The sequence below is a fragment of the Cucurbita maxima genome, unplaced genomic scaffold (assembly GCF_002738345.1).
Source record: "Cucurbita maxima cultivar Rimu unplaced genomic scaffold, Cmax_1.0 Cma_Scf00019, whole genome shotgun sequence".
Classification (NCBI taxonomy): Eukaryota; Viridiplantae; Streptophyta; class Magnoliopsida; order Cucurbitales; family Cucurbitaceae; genus Cucurbita; species Cucurbita maxima.
Window position 1 is genome coordinate 2,479,528 of NW_019272035.1, and position 20,137 is coordinate 2,499,664.

General features: G+C 34.9%; 3 protein-coding genes across 6 annotated transcripts in view; all 3 read right to left on the reverse strand.

Annotated features, from left to right (window-relative positions):
• LOC111493953 (3beta-hydroxysteroid-dehydrogenase/decarboxylase-like) overlaps positions 1 to 5,440 on the reverse strand; it is a 10,877-nt gene extending 5,437 nt beyond the window's left edge. Inside the window, exons 1-9 of one of the 4 annotated variants that reach the window (XM_023143900.1) lie at positions 5,276 to 5,440; positions 4,908 to 5,145; positions 4,728 to 4,817; positions 4,523 to 4,656; positions 4,226 to 4,396; positions 2,641 to 2,766; positions 1,663 to 1,742; positions 1,339 to 1,537; positions 71 to 176 (exon numbers count right to left, since the gene is read on the reverse strand). In XM_023143900.1, the coding sequence (XP_022999668.1) occupies positions 71 to 176; positions 1,339 to 1,537; positions 1,663 to 1,742; positions 2,641 to 2,766; positions 4,226 to 4,396; positions 4,523 to 4,656; positions 4,728 to 4,817; positions 4,908 to 5,145 (1,144 nt within the window). In that variant the 5' untranslated portion in view covers positions 5,276 to 5,440. Of the gene's footprint in view, positions 1 to 70; positions 177 to 1,338; positions 1,538 to 1,662; positions 1,743 to 2,640; positions 2,767 to 4,225; positions 4,397 to 4,522; positions 4,657 to 4,727; positions 4,818 to 4,907; positions 5,157 to 5,246 lie in introns of all 4 variants that reach the window. The other 3 variants (XM_023143897.1, XM_023143896.1, XM_023143899.1) reach the window with 3 other exon arrangements.
• Positions 5,441 to 12,361: 6,921 nt separating this feature from the next.
• Positions 12,362 to 12,972, reverse strand: LOC111493505 (ethylene-responsive transcription factor ERF017-like). The gene has a single exon (XM_023143208.1). It carries the CDS (start codon positions 12,970 to 12,972, stop codon positions 12,388 to 12,390), a length of 585 nt encoding a protein of 194 aa, XP_022998976.1. The 3' UTR covers positions 12,362 to 12,387.
• A 5,555-nt stretch (positions 12,973 to 18,527) lies between these two features.
• On the reverse strand, positions 18,528 to 19,377 carry LOC111494025 (copper transporter 5.1). Its single transcript, XM_023144010.1, has one exon. The coding sequence runs from the start codon at positions 19,276 to 19,278 to the stop codon at positions 18,850 to 18,852; it is 429 nt and encodes a 142-aa protein (XP_022999778.1). The 5' UTR covers positions 19,279 to 19,377; the 3' UTR covers positions 18,528 to 18,849.
• Positions 19,378 to 20,137: the final 760 nt, after the last annotated feature.

Consider the following 20,137-nt stretch of genomic DNA (forward strand, 5'->3'; position numbering starts at 1 on the left):
AAAAAAAAAAAAAAAAAAAAAAAAAAAAAAAAGAAAGAAAGAAGTAGAAGAAAAACTAAAGGACACATACCCGTTCCTCCTCTGAGGTATATTGAGGCTTTGGATGGCCCTTCTCTTTTTTGTTGATGCACAGCCTTTAAATGGGAGTAGGCTTCTATTGTCCTTTCTATACCCTCCTGTGAAGAACTATTGCATTTTAAGCCTCAATCATGGACGTACAGAGCATCATATGGCTATGTAAGCATGTTTAATATTGTGAATGGCTGGCTTATCAAATAGAAAGCTAAGACGAGTATATTAATACCCCATACTCATAGTAATTGGTAATGGAAATAAGCAATGATGTTCATATACTGCATACACACTGGCGTGAAGTATAATTATTGCGTAGCAAGCAGTGAGTATGACTGTTCACACATCACATATCTTTGTAAACATGTTTAAAGTTGTTGTAAAAAAATGTAAATATAGTGAATTGCTGATAGATCAGATACCAAGCTAAGACTAGTGCAGTAACACTCTACATTCAAATTAACTGACAGTGTTGGTGTAATCATGGACATTCATGTCCTCTGTAGATCCAGTTTGAAGAATAACCATTGCATTTTAAGCATAAATCATGATCATTCACAGCATCGCATGGCTATTTAAGCATGTTTGAATATAGTGAATTATAATCAGCAAGAGGAAAATCAAATTTATTGACAGAGGTGGCAGTCACTATTATCAAGAACGTATCAGAAAGTATTTCAAGGACCTTTTTTTTTACTCCTCAAGAGAGAAAGAAACAAAAACCATGCACTCACGGAAGTTTTGCATCATGGAGAAAAGTAAAAATACATCGAAAACCTATTTAATCCTCTCTTCAGAAGTCCACAAGAAGTCATCCCCACTTTACGTTACTTCAAGAGGTCCTTAATTACAAGAATTAGACAATTCACTGCAGCAAGAACATTCGTATTTGGACAAGAAAATTAAAGTTGACATAACTAAAATGTCCCAAAAGATCATCAGATCCAGTGGAACTGATCCAATGGGAGGAAATATAAATACGCTTCCACTTTAAGTTTAACTTGGACAAGGCATCGCTCTTCCCTTTTTTAATAATCAATAAGCTCCCATAAAAGAAATATGAAAGTTCAAATAAGCTAGACCTAGTTCATCAGATTATGGAATTGTCAGATCTTGAGTTTCAGTAGAGCAAAAACACATGGTTTTCTTTAGTTCCTACAGAAACATCATCAAAGGAAGGCATTTAAAGAGTATAGTAGAGAGTTAAAAAATAGCATTAACATGCACAAGAAAAAAGTATATGCAACAAATAAAACATAGAAGAACCTGAAGTGAAACAATGGGGGTATAGAAAAGTCGATCCTTGGCCTTTGAGGAGTTAAAAGTTCTACAACAAGAGAGGAGTCTTATACGGGAAGGTGTAAACTGTGGGACAGGCATTCCATAAGGACCTAAAAGCGTATAAATCCAGTTCACCATATGTGCAATTGGCATCACTAGGTTGGCAGGGATTTTTATTCTTGGCCTGCAACTCAGAGAATGCAAGATGTCAATACTGCATATCTTAGCTTTTTTACCAAGACGAGGATAAAGATGGCTGGAATACCAGATGATCAGAGGGGCTAAAATTTAAATTACAATAAAGAATACCTTTCATAGCCAAGGCCATCCAGTATAAGTGAGACAAACTCCCAAAACTTAATGGGTTCCATGTTGGTTATGAAATAAGCCTGCAAAAAACCTTCAAGTTTAGTATAAGGCTTTGTTTAAATTTGATTTTGCAGGTCATGAAAATGATTATGGAGAAATTCTAAATGTGTTTAATATTCGGTAAAAATGATTATAAATTAATTTAAGACTATAGCTCCATTTGAGATTGATTTTTCCGGCCTTAAATGTGACTATGGGGGAATTTAACTGTTTCGAGTGTTTGATAAAACTGATTACAAATTAATTTAAATAAAATCACTTTTTCAAATACGTTGACCAGGTCAACTATTGCTTTTGAGATTGACTCCCTAAAAGTTCTTATAACTTCTAACCAACTTTTAGAAGTTTCTCTTTTATTTTACTATTTTATATTTAAGTTTGAAATTAACCGAACCCTAATGTTCGACTTTACTAGAAACAAATTTGACAACAATTATTTTACAAGGTCAATCCTACCAAAGCTAAAACTTCCTTGAGATTCCCGAGTTTAATCCATTAAATTGCTTCCTTATTAACTGATCTGCAGTAAATACTTTTAACATCACAATTCCTCCGATGCTCATGCACAAGTACTGAATACATATGTCAAAGATGTTAATGTGCTGATAGACTGGTGCTATATGCACAATGAAAATTATTATAATGAGAGTTTCAAAGACAAGAGACAAGCATACCATTAATATTCCAATGGTTTATACCAAAGAACTAAATATGAGGAAACTATGATGTTTGTTTTATCATCCATTATATTGAGAAAAAACAAACAAACAAACAAACAAGAACCCAACTTCTATAAATTCTTTGTCCGATAGGAAAAATTATGTATGTCATGAAAAACTACAATTTGATTATTAATTAGACAGAGAAGACCAGGATAACTGAATATAATTAAGTTGTTCCATACACTGACAGAGGTACCTGCCCTGCAGCTTTTTCTGCAATTATTCCTCCTGAAGCTAGAGCTCGTTCAGCACACACATGGGCATGTCCCACATTTTCAACGTAAGTAAAGTCATAGGTGTTGTTGCCTTTACCAATAATGAACTGTAAATTTTAAAGCACATGACAATTACAATGAAGGCCATGATTTTTTTTTTTTTTTTTAATGAAATGTATTTGCGTAGGGCGATAGAAAGAAAACTGTATAGGCCTGCTTTTTATTTTCTTCGTTCTCTTTGGAACTTGTATCCTTTAACACTTATCTTCCTTTTCATTTATTGATAAAATTTGTTTCTTGTTCAAAATAATAATAATAATAACATATATATGTATTTGTAATCTTGAAGAGAGGATTTTGAGGAGAGAGGAACAGAAAATCGAATTCATCCTATAGTCTTGAAGAGAGGATTAGATCAAATGCTATTATAAATTAGTCTATAAGACAAATGAAAAATAAAAAGAATTTTAATTAATCCATGTGTAATATTGCAGCTCCAAATGAAGTTGTAAACTCTAGGATGTGGAAGGGAGATCATCAACCTGTATCAAAAATTTTCAAGTTTGAGGATAGTTTTTAAATTCTACTGGGGGTTCCTTTCTGGTAGGCAGTCAAAGCTTCCTCTCCGGTATGAAGTGGTAAAAAAAAATTATGTTCCAACAAAGCTCCGAGGACTACAAATGTCATCCATGTTGATTTTATCAAGGTGTTCTAAGACTTTCCAAATGAAGTTGTAAACTCTAGGATAAGAGAGCAACATATATCTTATCTCAAATCAGTCTAATCTTAGTTCGTAGCAGGAGGTATATAACTAGAACGAGAGAATAGTCTTTAATTAAGGCTTATTAGTTATTCGCCTCTATAAAGAGGAAAGACAAATGATTGGTTCCATTATTCTTGCTAACTAGCTAGTTGATGACTGCAAAACGACCATGAAAAGGCTAGTGCTTGAACTTGAAATTGAAAAGGTATGCGATAAAGTACATTCGTCATTTTGGGATATCATTCTGTTAAGGGCTTCAGTGAGAAATGGAGATCTTGGATTTTGATTGCTTGTCCACTGCCAACTTCTGGATTAAAATCAAGGGTAAGCTGACAGTCTTCTAAAAACATAAAGATAATATTTTGGTATCTAAACAAGAGCCTGACGACAGGAGTAGCTCCAAAACTCCAAGTTCCAAGTTAAACGTCAGAAATTTTTTGACAAAGTGAAAAAAAAAACTAAAAATGGAACTTCAATAGAATTTTTAGAAGATTGAAAGATTGGTCAGGAAGTCGGGAAGCGGATAGGATTAGCGCCTCTTTGTGAGTGTCACTAGGTCCTTTCGTCATTGGGAGCTTGCTCTTATTCTTTGGGATTTGAGTTCTTTTCTGTAATTACTGCCCAACTCGCCTCCTTAATATTGATAGATTATATATCAGATCACGGCTCCATGTGCCAAATATTTTCATTCTGTTGGGGACCGTTTTTTATACTTTGTATATTCTTTCATGTCTTTGGATGGAAATGTGTTTCTTACCAAAAAAAAAAATAATAATACTAACAAAAATAATGAACATGCTTACCTTGGATTTCCCTGCCCTTGCATTAGCAACTAGGGATGGAACCAGTAACCTATCACCAGGGCCAAAGATGCCACTGGGCCTTAGGCTGCATGTTAGAAGTCCATTTAAGCCGTTAGCCTTGAGGATCAAAGCTTCCCCCTCAGCTTTAGTCGCAGAGTAGAAATCATTGTGCTGAAACAGTGGACAAACATTGTCCAAGCAGTACCGTCAATGAAAATTTGCAACAAGCAACGAAAATCACTGCACAGAAAGTCCAATTATTGATGAAATTAGCAGAGACGTCAGTGGAGTTAGTACCTTCGATGCGTAAGGCAGTGTCTCATCTGCATTAACAAGTCCATTTATCCCATCAAACACTACGCTGGCCGAACTAGTATATATTAGCCGCTTAACATTTTTCTCGACACAAGCGTCAATTACATTCTTGGCTCCTGAAAGGCAAAGAAAACAATAACAATAATCAGCACATCAAAGAAAAGTTGCTAAACCAAATGGTTCGTACCTTCAACGTTGACCGAATAATGAAGTTTGTAATTGTTAATGGATGAATTCGGAGCAGCCATATGGAAAACAACCTCCACTCCTTCAAACGCTGCAACATTCAATTGACATTACAACCACATTTCACGAATAAAACAGAAATCAATAGCGTTGACAGAAAGGTTCCGGAAAAAATCACAACCTTTGAGCAATTGAGCTTTATCACGAAGATCGGCTGAAACATATTGAGCACGACCAGAACGCAATGCCTCTCCGAGAATCCCTTGCTCCTCGCTTGCTTCCAATTCAATGGAGGAGCCTAAATCAACGATTCGAACGGAAAACATTTTGGAACTGATCAGCATCTCAACGAGATGTCGTGCAGCGAAACCTCTCCCTCCAGTAACAACGCACCATTTCTCCTCGCTCCCCATACTCATCTGTTCGCTTGCTGCAAACAAAGTGAGAGAAAGAAATTTTACCAAAATTTCAGCAATGTGAAGTGAGTAAGCTATGCAACAGGTAAGTTAAGCATCCAGACTAAATAACCACGCCGTCGAAGTAGATGACCTAGGACGGATGGGATCTGAAGCAGAGAGGAGAGCACATGCGCAAACAAGAATGTACAGTAGAGCAGAGAGGGAAGGTAATCAAAGTTTGGAATAAAGAATTGTTCTGGCGGGGATGATGCCGCCAGCGTCGTCGTGCGGATCAATCTTTCACCGGAGAATCCACCGTTGGATTCATTTTAAGGGCCGACAAATGCTTGAACAGAAGACATCGGCCCAATTTGAGCCCATTGCAGTGACTTTCACAACTCAAATTAAATCATTTTTGAGCCGTCGGGTTGTTACTCTTTTTTATTATTATTATTCGAATAAATCATACTTATACGTAGTAGAGCGGAGCCCTATTTCCTAGCAATCTATCTGTTAAACGAACACGACTCTCCACAATAGTATGATATTGAGCTCCCACTCCCAAAAGGCCTCACATCAATAGAGTTAGTATTCCTCACTTATAAATTCATCATCCAACACCTCCCCTCGAACCACGTCTACCCGGCTAAGTTTAGGGTATGGCTCTGATACCATGTTAAACAAAATACGACTCTCCACAATAATATGATATTGTCCACTTTGAACATAAGCTCTCATGGCTTTGCTTTGGGCTTCCCAAAAAGCCTCACACCAATAGTGTTAGTATTCCTCACTTATAAACTCATGATCATCACCTAAATTAGCCGATGTGGGACTTTCATCATCCAACACTATCTATATAGTTTAAATTGGATAGTCTAGATTAGTCTGCCACATTTTTTCAATAAATTTAGTCTTTTTTTTTTATTGGATGAATTTGTTTTTATTCGAGTTGAGCAACAAATCATTTAGCTCCACAAACTAACAAGGTTCCTTTATAACTCAACTAGTCGTCTTGAATGCTTCCTAATTGGTTTTTTCGTTTCTTGGTGTCTTCGATTCCAAATTGCTCACCATATTGTTATCTCCGTTGAATGGAATTTAATTTCACCCTTATTCCACGACTGTGGTAAATGGCTCAGATATCTGAGCTGAAACGAAAAAGAACTATCTATTTTGTCGATCTCTACTTAGTGTCACAATCGCACTTTTTTTTTTGCAACAAACTTTGTAATTATGCAACACTCACTTTCGACACCAAGTGAGTCAAGCCAATTCGAAACCGCGTTGCCTACTGCAAGGCGACATATACTCAAGCCTCTGCTCTGTTTTGAGAAGAAGATTTTAGAAACGGGGGCAGAGTGATTTTCGAAAGAGAGTTTGAAAGTAGGATTGAAAAAAGGTTTGAGAGCAATATTATAGGCGAGAAACACAACACAACTACTTAAATAGTATATAGCTTCGAGTACCTACAACTCTTTCTTTCCTCTAGGGAGACTTCCGCAAGTATTTTATTTGGCACCGCTTGCTACATTATCAAGAGGTCACAAAGCCCTATCAAAAGAGGAGAAAAAAGGGTTTAGAGTCACTAAAGCATAGGGCCTTAAGACTCAAGAATTTGACTTTGAGTCTACGAACCATTGGTCCAGGTAAGGCCTTCTTTTATATATTCCAGTATAGTAGTATGAAGATTTGACGACTAGCCGCATCCACGAAGCGTAGACGTGATTCTACCGAAACGTCATATACTTATAAAATATAATAAAAAATTATGCATCATAAAAGCGGTAAAGAGAAGTAATAAAATGATATAACGCAAGAGTTTTGGCATGTAGCGGATATGTGGTCATAGGTAATACGCCTTATAGAAGCATAACATGCTGGCCCAACCACCTAAACTTAGCCGAACATCAAGACTAGTGGCTCATTTTGTTCCCCGTATAACCTTGGTTTTCAAGTGATTGACGAGGAAATCTTCTCATGAATCAGCGTTTTCACGTGTTTTGATGAAATGAGAAATGGTTTTAAGAGTTAGTATCGATTAGATTTGCATGTTAAAATCATTAATATCATAAAAAGAATACGATAGATTAAACTTTTTACCATCCTTTTCGAACTACTTTTACTGTAATAGTATTGGTGAAATTAAGTTACGTCTATTCTAATCGGAATCATTAAAATAGTTTTTGATGAAAATTGTTATGGATTTGTTACGTCCATCTAGAGTTGCACTCTTATACACGGTAGAACATGTTGTGACCATTGATAGATATAATTATTACAAGCAAATAGGTCCTTCAGAATTAACTTAATTACAATTGGATCAAAAGTTCGTTTTACCCCTATAATTACATTTTACACTGTATCACTAATTCTCTAATGAACAACTAATTTATTATCCATCTATAAATCAAATTCATGGGTCTGTGAGAGAGTGAGACTCCATTGCTCATGTCCCAAAATCAACACTGGAAAATACTCATTACTTCGAGTGAAATTCTAACTTGTGTAATTATGTTTCAAGTTTCTTATTCTGTCAAGTCCCAAAATTTTAGATATATTGAATCGGTACAAAAGTCATTTTCACCTATGTAAACCAAAGGACAAGCCCTCACAGTCATGAGTTCATAACTCACTCAAGATCGAGTCACATATGATCGAGTCACGTATGATCATCATGTGAACTATTAATTTTATCGATTAACAGATTTATATAAAGAGATTAAATATTTCATGGTTCAGTCTTATGCAAACTCATTGTATAAGTATCTCTACTAATGTCTCACATGTACGATTTGGATCAAATTATTTGTAAACATTACATAATGGGTCGTATCAATAGTGTTACTAGGATAAGACACCTAACCATATTCATATACTATAGATCATTTAGATTATTGCTTTTCTTATGTTAATCATATACTACATTAATAACCTTGGACTTTTCATAGCCGAGATAATATTAAATTGAAAATAAAACAATCAAAATTATTAGTGAAAAATTAATAATTAATTACGAGACTTTCAGACATAAATCTCAACCGTAAATTCTTCGATTTGCATCCTGCAACATCTATCTCGTGTGGGTGCAATCGAGGGGAAAATACCTTTTTTTGATCAACCATTTGGTTTCGGGTTTATGAACAATTTGGAGTTACCCAAAATTTGGGGGGAAATTTTTGGGGAAATTAAAATATAATAATAATAATAATACTAGAGATTGAAAAACATAAATAAATAAATAAATGACGGACCGTAAACCACAAAACCACAGACACAACTTATTGTGCATGAGAGTTCAGCTATAGGTCGTGGAGTGACATATAATTTATAAATGAAATCGATTCATTAAAAAATTTAGTTAATTAATTTTGTGTTATTGGAGCTTATAATTGATAGGTTAAAAAAAAATAAATGTTTAAATTAATATTTAATATATCTCTATAATAAAAAATATATATATATTTGATTTGAAGGGTTGAAATTAATATTTTAGAGACACAGAAAAAAATATATGTTTTAAATGGGTTAAATATATATTAAGATATTTTATTTTAAATGTGTTAAAGATTCCTCTCAAATTTCTACTTTCTACGGACAGGACCTAAGTCTAAGCTAAAGAGTGATATCTCACAATTTCGTTAATCGAAATTTTCTCATCCTTTCAATAATCTCCCACAAGCTAAATTATTGGTGTTACACTGATATTCAAAAGAATTCGTGGAGGAAGTTCATTTTCGATTTTTAGGGTGCATTGAGCTAGTTACTAGTAGATGGATCTTGTCACCACTAATATACGTGAGACGTAATATGTTTCATGTGTAATGGTTAAAGAAATAATTCATCGACTCATACACATATGTTGAATTCAAGATATTACGAGGGATTGACCAAGGCTTAGTGTTCAGAGCTAGACACTGGGTAGTGTGCCAGCGAGGACGCGGACTCCCAAGAAAGCTGGATTGTGAGATCCCACGTCGGTTGGAGAGGGAGAACAAAGCACTTCTTGTAAGAATGTGGAAACCTGTCCTTAATAGACACGTTTTAAGAATCGAGAGGTTAACGACGATATGTAACGGGTCAAAACAGACAATATATGTTAACGGTGAGCATGGGTGGATGTTACACTTAGTGAGTCAAGGGAGGAATCTACCTTATGTACAAAAGTAGCGATTTGAAGTAGGTGATTTTACACTTGCATTTTGTTTATAATTGTTGTGATGGTTATTACATCAAAAATGTAGTTTTAAAATGTTTATGGGATGTATTGCATTTATTATATGACAAATATTTATGAAATAAAATTGTGACAATTACTTGTCAGTTAACGAGTTAATTGTACCCCCATAATCACGGGTTCGATGACCTACATTTTGGTTCATGAACCCAAGCTAGAAGATTAGGGTTTCAACTTTTGCCAAAGCCTAAATGGTCCATGTGTTTGAGACTTGGTCCGAGGCTAGATAAATAATATCTTCAAGTTCACTTTGGGTCTTATTTCGTGACAAGGTCATAGGCTAGATGGTCTAGTGTATGTTCATATTTAACCCTAACCGGAGATTTTTATTGAATATTTATAATACTGAACCTTTCAAAACATTTTTTTAAAGGTAAATGTAGAGCAGAATAAGGGGTGGTGCATGACGATGAGCGTATACTTTACTTGTTTTCTTTTATATCTGGTCTTGAACTAGAAAACGTTCCATCTGTTCCTAAATAGCTTCTTTCAAAAGGGTTTCCGCTTCTAGGGTGACATTAAGCTGAGGTTCATTCGTTTTTACGTAATTACGTAACTCAACGACAATTTTTCACTTGTTCAATTTCTAATAAATCAATATAATCGTTCGTTTCTATATAAATAGTCATTATCTGTTCTTCTACCATGATTAGATTTTTTTTATAACTCTTTTTAACTTATTTTCTTTTTTCAATTATATAATTTTATAATATACCTATCTCATTTAATATAATTGATTTCATCCTAGCACCATTTAGATTTTTTATACTATAATTTTATAAAATTTATTTATTTAAAAATAATTTTTAAGATTTATTAACAAATAAACTTAAAAATCCTAAAATTTAGGGTATATGGATTAAAATTACATTAAATTTTAATTATTTAAAATTATTGTTAATTCTCTCCAATTAAATCCGATAATAAAATGATTAAAAATATTGAATTCGGATCACATTTTTCATACCATATTAATACAATATCAAACACAGTTATTTGATTTCCAGACATTATTTTATCAGAGATCATAAATAAATGCTTGAGTTATATTAATTTTGTAATGTGTTACGAAATGGATTTGTAGTTCAATCATTTCGATATTAAAATGACAAAGACCTGCATGGTGTAGCGACTCGAGTCAATCCACATCGAGAAAGTCACATCATTACTATATATATATATATAGATATATATAGAGAGAGAGAGAGAGAGGTTGTTTAAGAAAAAAAGGTTGCTAGGGTTTGTAAGGGCGGAGGAAGGTGGGCGGTGCTACCCATTGGGGGCGGCCAGCGCATAGCAGTACGGCGAGGCTAGGCAATATCAGGCGGTGATGCATAGCTATCCGCCCAGCCTGGACCTCATTTGCTATTGCAGTCTCCATCTCCCACTATGATATCATATCTCTTTTATAATAACTCAAACCCCTTTATGATAATGAAACCATTCTGTATTATTTTCCCCACGTTTTTAACGCATCACTCTAAAACCTTGTTGGGTCTTTGGTCAACTTTCATGAGCCCTCATTTTCCAACTCATACTAAATTTGATCTAGGTTAGAATAAGAAACAAAACACTCGGTTCGGTTCCGTCGGGTCGTTTTCGTTTCAATCCTAATACGTTTTGGAACTTAATTTTCATTTCATCCCTAAGTTATGTGTTCATTTGATCTAAGTAGGTGACTCTACTTTTGGGGTCGTGAAATGCTAAAACATGCAACATGATAGGACCTACCATTTAAAACATCATTTTATTTTCTTAGGCGGCTTTCAAGTTCGGGCTAAATTGGATGTACAGTACTTCTCTACACACGGCTCATATGTGTGAATGTGGGCCCACTCGGTAGGCTCACACAGGCCCTAGGCCTGTTGGTTGGGTTTGTATGTGTTTGTATCGTAGCATCATGGCAAACATGATGGTCATAATCAGTCTCATGGTGTATGTGTTTGTACTCATCATAATATGGGAGTATCTTGATGCACGTGAACATACAATTATGCATGAGGTCTACATACTTTCCATCACGGTATAATAAATGATGCAAGACAACGTTCATTCTTTCGTAACATATTAAATCTAGTAATTATGCGTACATAATTCTTATACGTCATTTCCATAACATAGCTTCCAAGACATGGTATACGAAGGTTGTGCATCATATATTTTCTTATTTCAAAACATATCCTAACATAATATGATATTTTCTTTATACCATAATATTATTTGGCATATCATATAGCGTAATATAACATAACATAACATCACATATCAAAACAAATCTCAGATATGATACGTACAAGGACCACTGAGCATATGTCATCATACATAAAGCAATTCTTCCAATCAAACCGATTGTAGAGCTACTTACTTGGTTGGCTTAGGCCGAAATTACTACGATCTCTTAATGTTAGCTTAAGGACCTCTGAATACTACTTTCTGAAATTTAATTTTGCGGAAGTAGTCTCACAATCATAAACTAGAATTCAACTCTAGAAATTGGCTCACTTAATTTTGTATTAAAAAAATAGTCGTACCAACGATAAATGCTTTTGAAGAGTTGAAACTAGTAGAAATGAGTCCGAGCATATCAGACTCAAATCGGATTAGTCAAAAAATCAACTTTTAAAATATTTTCCGAACTAAAAGAAAAAAAAATCTAGAAAATTCCGTTTCTCTATCGAATGGTGCAATTGAGATTTAAAGAACATAACAGTATTTCAGGGGAACAACTGTCCTCTTTCCCATCCTTTTCATTATGATTGAAAAACTTGACTTTTCATGAATATGAAAAACCCACGTGTCTAAAAATTTAAACCACAAATTGAAGATAAGAGAATCACAAAATTGCTTTAAAAAAATTATAAAAAAAAAAAAAAAAACACTATGTTGTGTTTATATATTTATATCGTCTCATCAATATACGGTGCTTGAAAAATAAAAATTTGCCCAAAGGATCAAAACAATCAAAACATACCCAGAAATCAAAGAGCCCTGGAATCTAAAAAAAAGAGGGTTCTTTAATGATGGGTTTAAAAGTTCCAGAGAAACGATTGACCGGCGGGGATGCTGTCTTCATCGTCGTAATGGTCATTCGGGGATTGGTAAAAATCACTGGTTAATATGTTATCAAAGTCGTCGTTGTAAAGCGGGAAGAGATTAGAAGCGTCTGGAGTGTAGTCAACTGCGTCGAGGTTGTCGAGGAATGACCAGTCAATGTTTTGGTCGGAGGTGGCGGGAGGAGCTTGGAGACGGTCAACGGCGGCGTTGTTTTGGTCAGCACTACTGGAGGAGTGTTCATAATCATTAGCGAATTTAGCTGCCAGCTGTTGGATTTCATGGGCAGTGAGGGAGTGAGCGTCGAGAATGTCGGGCAGTGGTTGGTTGGGGAAGTTGAACTTAGCTTGTCGGCCACGTAGGCAGAAGAGGGCAGCGTCAAAAGCACGGGCAGCTTTCTCCGGCGAGTCATAGGAACCGAGCCATATTCTGTCGCGGCTGTTGGGGAGGCGGATTTCCGCTACCCATTTACCCCATTTCCGCCGTCGTACACCTTTGTATTTGGTGTCACCGGCGGCGGAGGTCTGGCTGAGCTCTGGTGGATTATTATTGTTGTTCATGATTTTGAGTGGGGGCGGGTTTTTCGGCATATATATATATGGGATGTTTTTCTTGACTTGTTCAAACTTGAAAGTGTCCTTTTGAAAAGGAATGACACGTGGCGTCTTCGGAGGGTTTGTGTTCACTGTCGCTAACGCGGTTCCGATTGTGTTTTCCGCCCTATTTTTGCCACGTTGCTTAATGCCTTTTTTACATGTTTTGCCAATTTTTTTTTTCTTTCCAATTTAATTTCTTATAATTTAAAGAAAAATAATTATTGTCTTGGATTATTTAATTTTTTTTACAACAAATATGCCTTTATTTATTTATTTATTTATTTACTAGAAAAAAAAAAGAAAAAAAGAAAAAAAAAAGAAGAAGAAAGAAGTAGATATCTTTGACTGAAAAACTATGCTTGACTTGGCATATTTAGAATATGTTTAAATATTAATTTTTAAATTCTAGTAAATTTTGTACATAGAGATAGATTTGTTTTTTTGTATTTCGTCTAATTTTACGAGTCTTGATTCTGAATGAACTTCCTCTTACGGTTAAGAAAGTAGTGGTGTTCTAACGTTAGTTGAAGTCGTGTTTGTCCTGACATTTTGATCAAGTAGGGCGATTGTTCGAGCATGTCCTATTGGCTTGACTTGGGTATGTCGTGGAAGTTGTTAAGAAAAAACTCGTTGATTCTTTTGTGTGAGTGGAACTTAGTAAGAACTTACATTCGTACCGAGACTAGAACTTATAGGGAACAAAATTTATGGATTTAATGAAATATGCCGTATTTATAGACAAAAGTACTCGGTTATTGGAGAAAATTACTTGTCTATTCCATCGGGGGAGAATAGGTCGTTCGAGAGGGAGATTTTGAAATTTTATTTTATTTTTATTTAATTTCGTAATTATTTTTTTTATTATTTAAAAATATATATCCTAATTAAATATTTAAAAGCAAATAAATAGATGTTTTTATTGGTTTTAAACTTGTAAGAGCTTTTAAGTCCGAACCCAAAACTAGTGCGTTAAGCTCCTTATATCCCTTACCCAATATAGATCGGCTCGATCAATTTGCTTTTACTAAAAATAAAATATGAATAAATGATACAAACAACCCGAACCAACCCAACCCAAAAAATTTACAACCCGAACAATTGAATTAGGTTTAAAAAAAAATGTTGCAACTTAACCCACGAATACCCCTAGTTGATATATTAACAACCTCTTTGGTTCAAAACCGTGCTCTTATTAACATGTCAGTACACATACTTAAATAGACAATTAAACTAATTCGATAAAATAAACGTTAATTTTTGTAAATTTAGGGACTAAAACAATAATATTGTAATAGTATAAGGACGAAGAGCATATTCAATTCAGAGTGTGAAATGGACAAAATGTGTGCTTTGGAGTAGTTAGGGTTTTGGTTAGTCTATGAGGAAGGACCAGCTTTGAAAAAGGTGACTGATCGGACGTCGGCCAGAGGGGCGGAGGCTGCGCCGGCCTTCCGACTACGTAGATGAAAGAACGGCTCTATAATGCGAGGTTGACTCATATTTGAATCCAATTTAAGATTGGTTCTAAGGGTCAAAAGTTATAATCATTGGAAGAACTTCCAAATCACCTCTCCTAAAAGTCTTCCATATTCTCTAATCAACTTTTCAAATTCCAATTCTATCCTTAATTACACGACCCCACCACCCTACTGCTATTAGATATTGTCTTCTTTGAACTTTGCTTTCGAGTTTTTTCTCAAGATTTTTAAAACTTGTCTACTAAGGAGAGGTTTCCACACCCTTATAAACGATGCTTCGTTCCCCACTCCAACGGATGTGAGATCTCACAATTCATTATTCTTGAGGTTCCAATGCCCTCAATAGTACACCCATCGGTGTCTGGCCCTGTTACCATTTGTAACGGCCCTGATACTAAGATGATTTTTTTAAAAAAAAAAAATCCCTTTCAATTAAGTTGTTTTATATATATATTAGTGTCAGCTATAAAATGTTAATAAAAAAATTATTTACCGCGAAAGCGATTAGAGGCTACTGTAACGTTTGATGAATACGAACAAAGCGATACCACTTCATTATCCTTATTTTTTTGTTAGTGAACCCGACGTTATTGGACTGTAATTAATTAATTAAGATTTAGGTTGACCATAAGACGATACGTTTAGCTTGTAAATTTTGACTTTTAAGCTGTATACTTTAATGGTAAGTAAGATTTTAGAAGATAACGGCTATTAATGGAAGCAAGGTATAGAGACCTTTCAACCGGCACTGTCCCATCCTCGTCTAAACAATTCAACCTTATTTAAGTTGATAGATTGTCCGAAAAAACCACATTAATAAGATTCACTCGACTATCGAATAATTATTATTATATTCTAATATGTTATAAAATAATAATTTAACCACAATATCTATTTAATCTCGTTAGGTCTCTACCCGAGAATCCGCATTTAAAAGATGAATGATTTCTCTTCATTATCTAAACAGGGCAAGGGATTATATTTTTTTTATCACCGCTACAATTTTTATAAATAAATAAATATATTTATATATGTCAAAACTAACCTCTATAGGTGTGTGTGTATATATATATATATATATTTTATTTTATTTTATTTTTTGTTTGATTTAAATGATTGTAGAAAATTGGGGAAGTCAAAGAAATAGTGAGGCGGTCAGCGAGGAATGGACGGCGGCGAGCATGGGCGGTGGAAGCGTTTGCGGCGTAGGAGGCGGAGGAGATGACTCATTGATGACGTGAGCGTATTGAAAGCGACAGATGAAAGGACAGTTGGATGGGATACTGGACATGTGGAGACAATCATTTTCGACCGGTATGCTATATATATATATATATATCTATATCCAAGTGTCATCCATGACTAAATATTTCCACTTTTTTGTCATCCACGTGTCAATTAAATGTCCAGCTGGTTAATTATATCGAGCTAGATTACATTCTCGTCTTCGTTACATATCATCATTTAACCTGCTTTAGATAAATGGGGTCGGGAATAAAAATTATTTTCTCCGTCCTCATATAATTCTCCGCCCCACTACTATATATATATCAAAACTTTTTCTATTTTACAAATTTTAATAGTTTATTAGTATTAACGGAACTGGTCGAAATTATATTCTCATCCTTAGTACAAATGACCATTTAACTTGCTTTAAATGTGATCGAGAAGAAATTGCTCACCATTAAATAAATGGAGTCGAGAATAAGAATTATATTTTTTTGTCTTCATCTAATTACTTTTTACATATATAGTACTTTATTGTTGTTTTTTATTTACGATTATGATCGTCATATTTAAATTTGTGTCGAAAATTATAATATAATATTAAAATTTTAATTTTAGAAATGATGTGATAAAACATTTTATACATGTGTATATATATATTTTGGTGAAAAATTATTAAATTTATTAGTATGTTATATATATATATTAATAATATTTATATTAAAGAGTGAAAATTATGCATTAATTTTTTTTAAGGACTAATATTAAAAAAAAAAAGGAAAAAAAAGTTTTGAGGGGAGCTCGATCTCACAAAAATAAATGGATAATTTAGCCTATATGAGAAATGAAATAGATAGCAAGGATCGAGAAGGTTTCTCGTCCCTGTCCCGCTTAAAACATGTGGAGATAGTATCCGGTTGAACCGTGTTTAATTCTAATAGTTTCCTTTTTGTAAAAATAATTTCAACAATAAATACTAAATAATTATGGAATTTTCTTTTCAATATTATATACAAATAAATAAAGGAATCTTAATTATAAATTCTGTTATTTGTTTTTTTTTAACTTTTAAATTTATTTGTGTGAATTGGTTAGGCATTTATAAAAACTATCCACCCATGAATTGAAGCAATTACAGGCTGGGCTTTCGGCCCATTAGTTATGACGTCCACACCTATGTGGCACAGATGACGTAAGCAAATACCTGGTGTGCCGGCTGACATCAGCTCGACCGGTAAAACGCAGAGTAGATTATTATTATTATTTTGGTCTTTGGAATCATATTCACCTAGTGTATTTTAATTCATATAAATTATTATTATTATTATTGTTTAACGACTATATCATTAAACAAGTATCTTTAAAATTTAAATTACAGAAGAAGAATCCAATTATGATCTTGAGCATGCACATTGTCACTATCGTCGTGATTATGTTTGTCTAAGACATGTTGCTATAATCCTTGCAGTGGAACATACTCCTTATAAGATATGTTGCTATGATCCGAACGCACTCCTTACAAGACATGTTGCTATGATCCTAGCGGTGGAACGCACTCCTTACAAGACATGTTGCTACGACCTAGAAGTGGAACGTACTCCTTATAAGACATGTTGCTACGATCCCAGAAGTCGAACATACTCCTTATCCTTATAAGACATGTTGCTACGATCCTAGAAGTCGAACATACTCCTTATAAGACATGTTGCTATGATCCTAGAAGTTGAACATACCCCTTATAAGACATGTTGCTACGATCCCAGAAGTCGAACATACTCCTTATCCTTATAAGACATGTTGCTACGATCCTAGAAGTCGAACATACCCCTTATAAGACATGTTGCTATGATCCTAGAAGTCGAACATACCCCTTATAAGACATGTTGCTATGATCCTAGAAGTCGAACATACCCCTTATAAGACATGTTGCTATGATCCTAGAAGTCGAATGTACTCCTTATAAGACATGTTGCTATGATCCTAGAAGTCGAATGTACTCCTTATAAGACATGTTGCTACGATCCCAGAAGTCGAACATACTCCTTATCCTTATAAGACATGTTGCTACGATCCTAGAAGTCGAACATACCCCTTATAAGACATGTTGCTATGATCCTAGAAGTCGATGTTGCTACGATCCTAGAAGTCGAACATACCCCTTATAAGACATGTTGCTATGATCCTAGAAGTCGAACATACCCCTTATAAGACATGTTGCTATGATCCTAGAAGTCGAATGTACTCCTTATAAGACATGTTGCTATGATCCTAGAAGTCGAATGTACTCCTTATAAGACATGTTGCTACGATCCCAGAAGTCGAACATACTCCTTATCCTTATAAGACATGTTGCTACGATCCTAGAAGTCGAACATACCCCTTATAAGACATGTTGCTATGATCCTAGAAGTCGAATGTACTCCTTATAAGACATGTTGCTATGATCTTAGAAATTGAACATACCCCTTATAAGACATGTTACTATGATCTTGACAGGCGAATATAAGACATGTTGCTATGATCCTAGATGTCGAACATACTCTTTATCACTATCAAAATTAACTAACTTTGCTTCAAAATGCCGCTAGTTACCAATACTTCATACTCGGATAATAAGTTACTATAGTTGTTTATTTGTTTATTGTTTGCTATCCTACAAATGGTTTGGAAACTGCCAATCTCGGAAGAGTGGTATTATTTTAGCTACCTTTATTCCGTTTCCCATCCCAAGAAGATAGAATGATGATGGGCTTTATACATTGAAATTGAAATCAAAAGTTAAGGATTTATGGAGTCATTTTCAGACATCTTATCTGTCAAACTGCAAATCGAAATTGATAAACAAAAGAACAAAAAGGATCATAATCAAACAGTAGAGTTTCTCCCCCTAATTGAAATTTTCCACAATTTGACAGACGAATCACAATATTTTACCCCGTTTATGCACAAATTATCTAACCACAAAACATCCAAACAGATCTGCAGAAATTGAAGTAAACGGCCAATCAATTTAGCAAGAAATGAAAAGAAACAGATCTAATAAGACAATGCAAGAAACCGATTCGTATCTGAAAGGAGCAGATTCAGCAATTACTTTTCATTCAGCTTTCATCTGATTCGCAATACTGAGGAAGAACTAAGCACAGGCACATGGATTTTCAAAGCTAACACTGAAATCCTCATCATCACTCCTAAACGCCAAATAACCAAACGCAAGCCCTAACACAATCGCAACGAAAACTCCACCATTAAAGGACATGACCGCGAGCATCAGAAGGTAACCTATCGCCGAGTTGACTCCGAAAAACAGAGATTCTGCAAATTTCACAGCCGTCCACTTACCAGCCACTTTAGATCGAAGGAGAGGAACCTCGATCTCCGATGGCGACGGTTTCCGACATGAAAGAAGCTTCAAACGGATGCGATAGCTCTCCAAATACTGGTAGAAAACGGAAACGATGAAGCAAGCAAGCAAGGAGAGGGAATAACTTAGCCATGAATTTGTCCGCCATGAATCGATCAGGAGCGTCACCTGCTTGCTCCAGTAGAAGGTCATGTGCATCATCTTCGCTCTCTGCAACGAATCAACGGAATCGGTGAGATTGGGAAAGCGGAAGAGTTTCTTGTTGGGGTTAGTAAGGATATGGGGCCGTTTTAACGCCTCGGGGCTAATTTTTGCTTGGTTTGTTGTACTGTGAGGCCCGTAGTACACTTGTACGATACAGCAACATTCTACGGAAATGCCATTCACATTTCCGTTATTTACATTTCTACCATTCCAGCCAAAATTCAACCCTTCTATCCCATTCTCACCCCTCTCAAATAAAAAACATTTATTTTATTTTAAAGATAAGATGATTAAAAAATTTTAAATTGGATTGTGTCGATGTCAGAGATGTTGTCATTGCATGTCACAATCGAATTCGTGCACCACGTGGATCTGGGTTCAATGCCGGAGATCCTTATTGTTGAGCACAGGAAGTGAGTAACTCAATGAAACTTTACGGGTTGCTATCGAGAAGACGAAGCTTCATCGCCTCGTCCTTTACTGCATTTTGCAATCGTAATTGTGAACGGCATGGATTTGAGTTCAATGTAGGAGATCTCTGGAGTTGAGCACACTAAGCTAATAACTTAATGAAACTTTGTGGATTGCAACAAAGAAGACGATGTTAGGAACAACGACTCTTATGGCTTTGCTTAATGTGGGACTCCAACAATTTTCAATTTTATATCTAATAGATCTTTGAACTATTTAATATCTTTTTAAAATTTATGAATCGACTCCGACATAAAATTTAAAATTTAAGCTTTAGGATTTCATTGAACAAAAAAATCAAAGTTCTTGTCTTGAAAGAATTCACATGTCGGACTAGCTTTTTATGCAACTCGTTTGATTTCATTTATCTTGTTTGGAGACTGAT

Coding starts and splice junctions, on each gene's coding strand:
- LOC111493505 (XM_023143208.1), bottom strand. CDS start 12,972: ATGAACAACAATAATAATCCACCAGAGCTCAGCCAGACCTCCGCCGCC.
- LOC111494025 (XM_023144010.1), bottom strand. CDS start 19,278: ATGATGCACATGACCTTCTACTGGAGCAAGCAGGTGACGCTCCTGATC.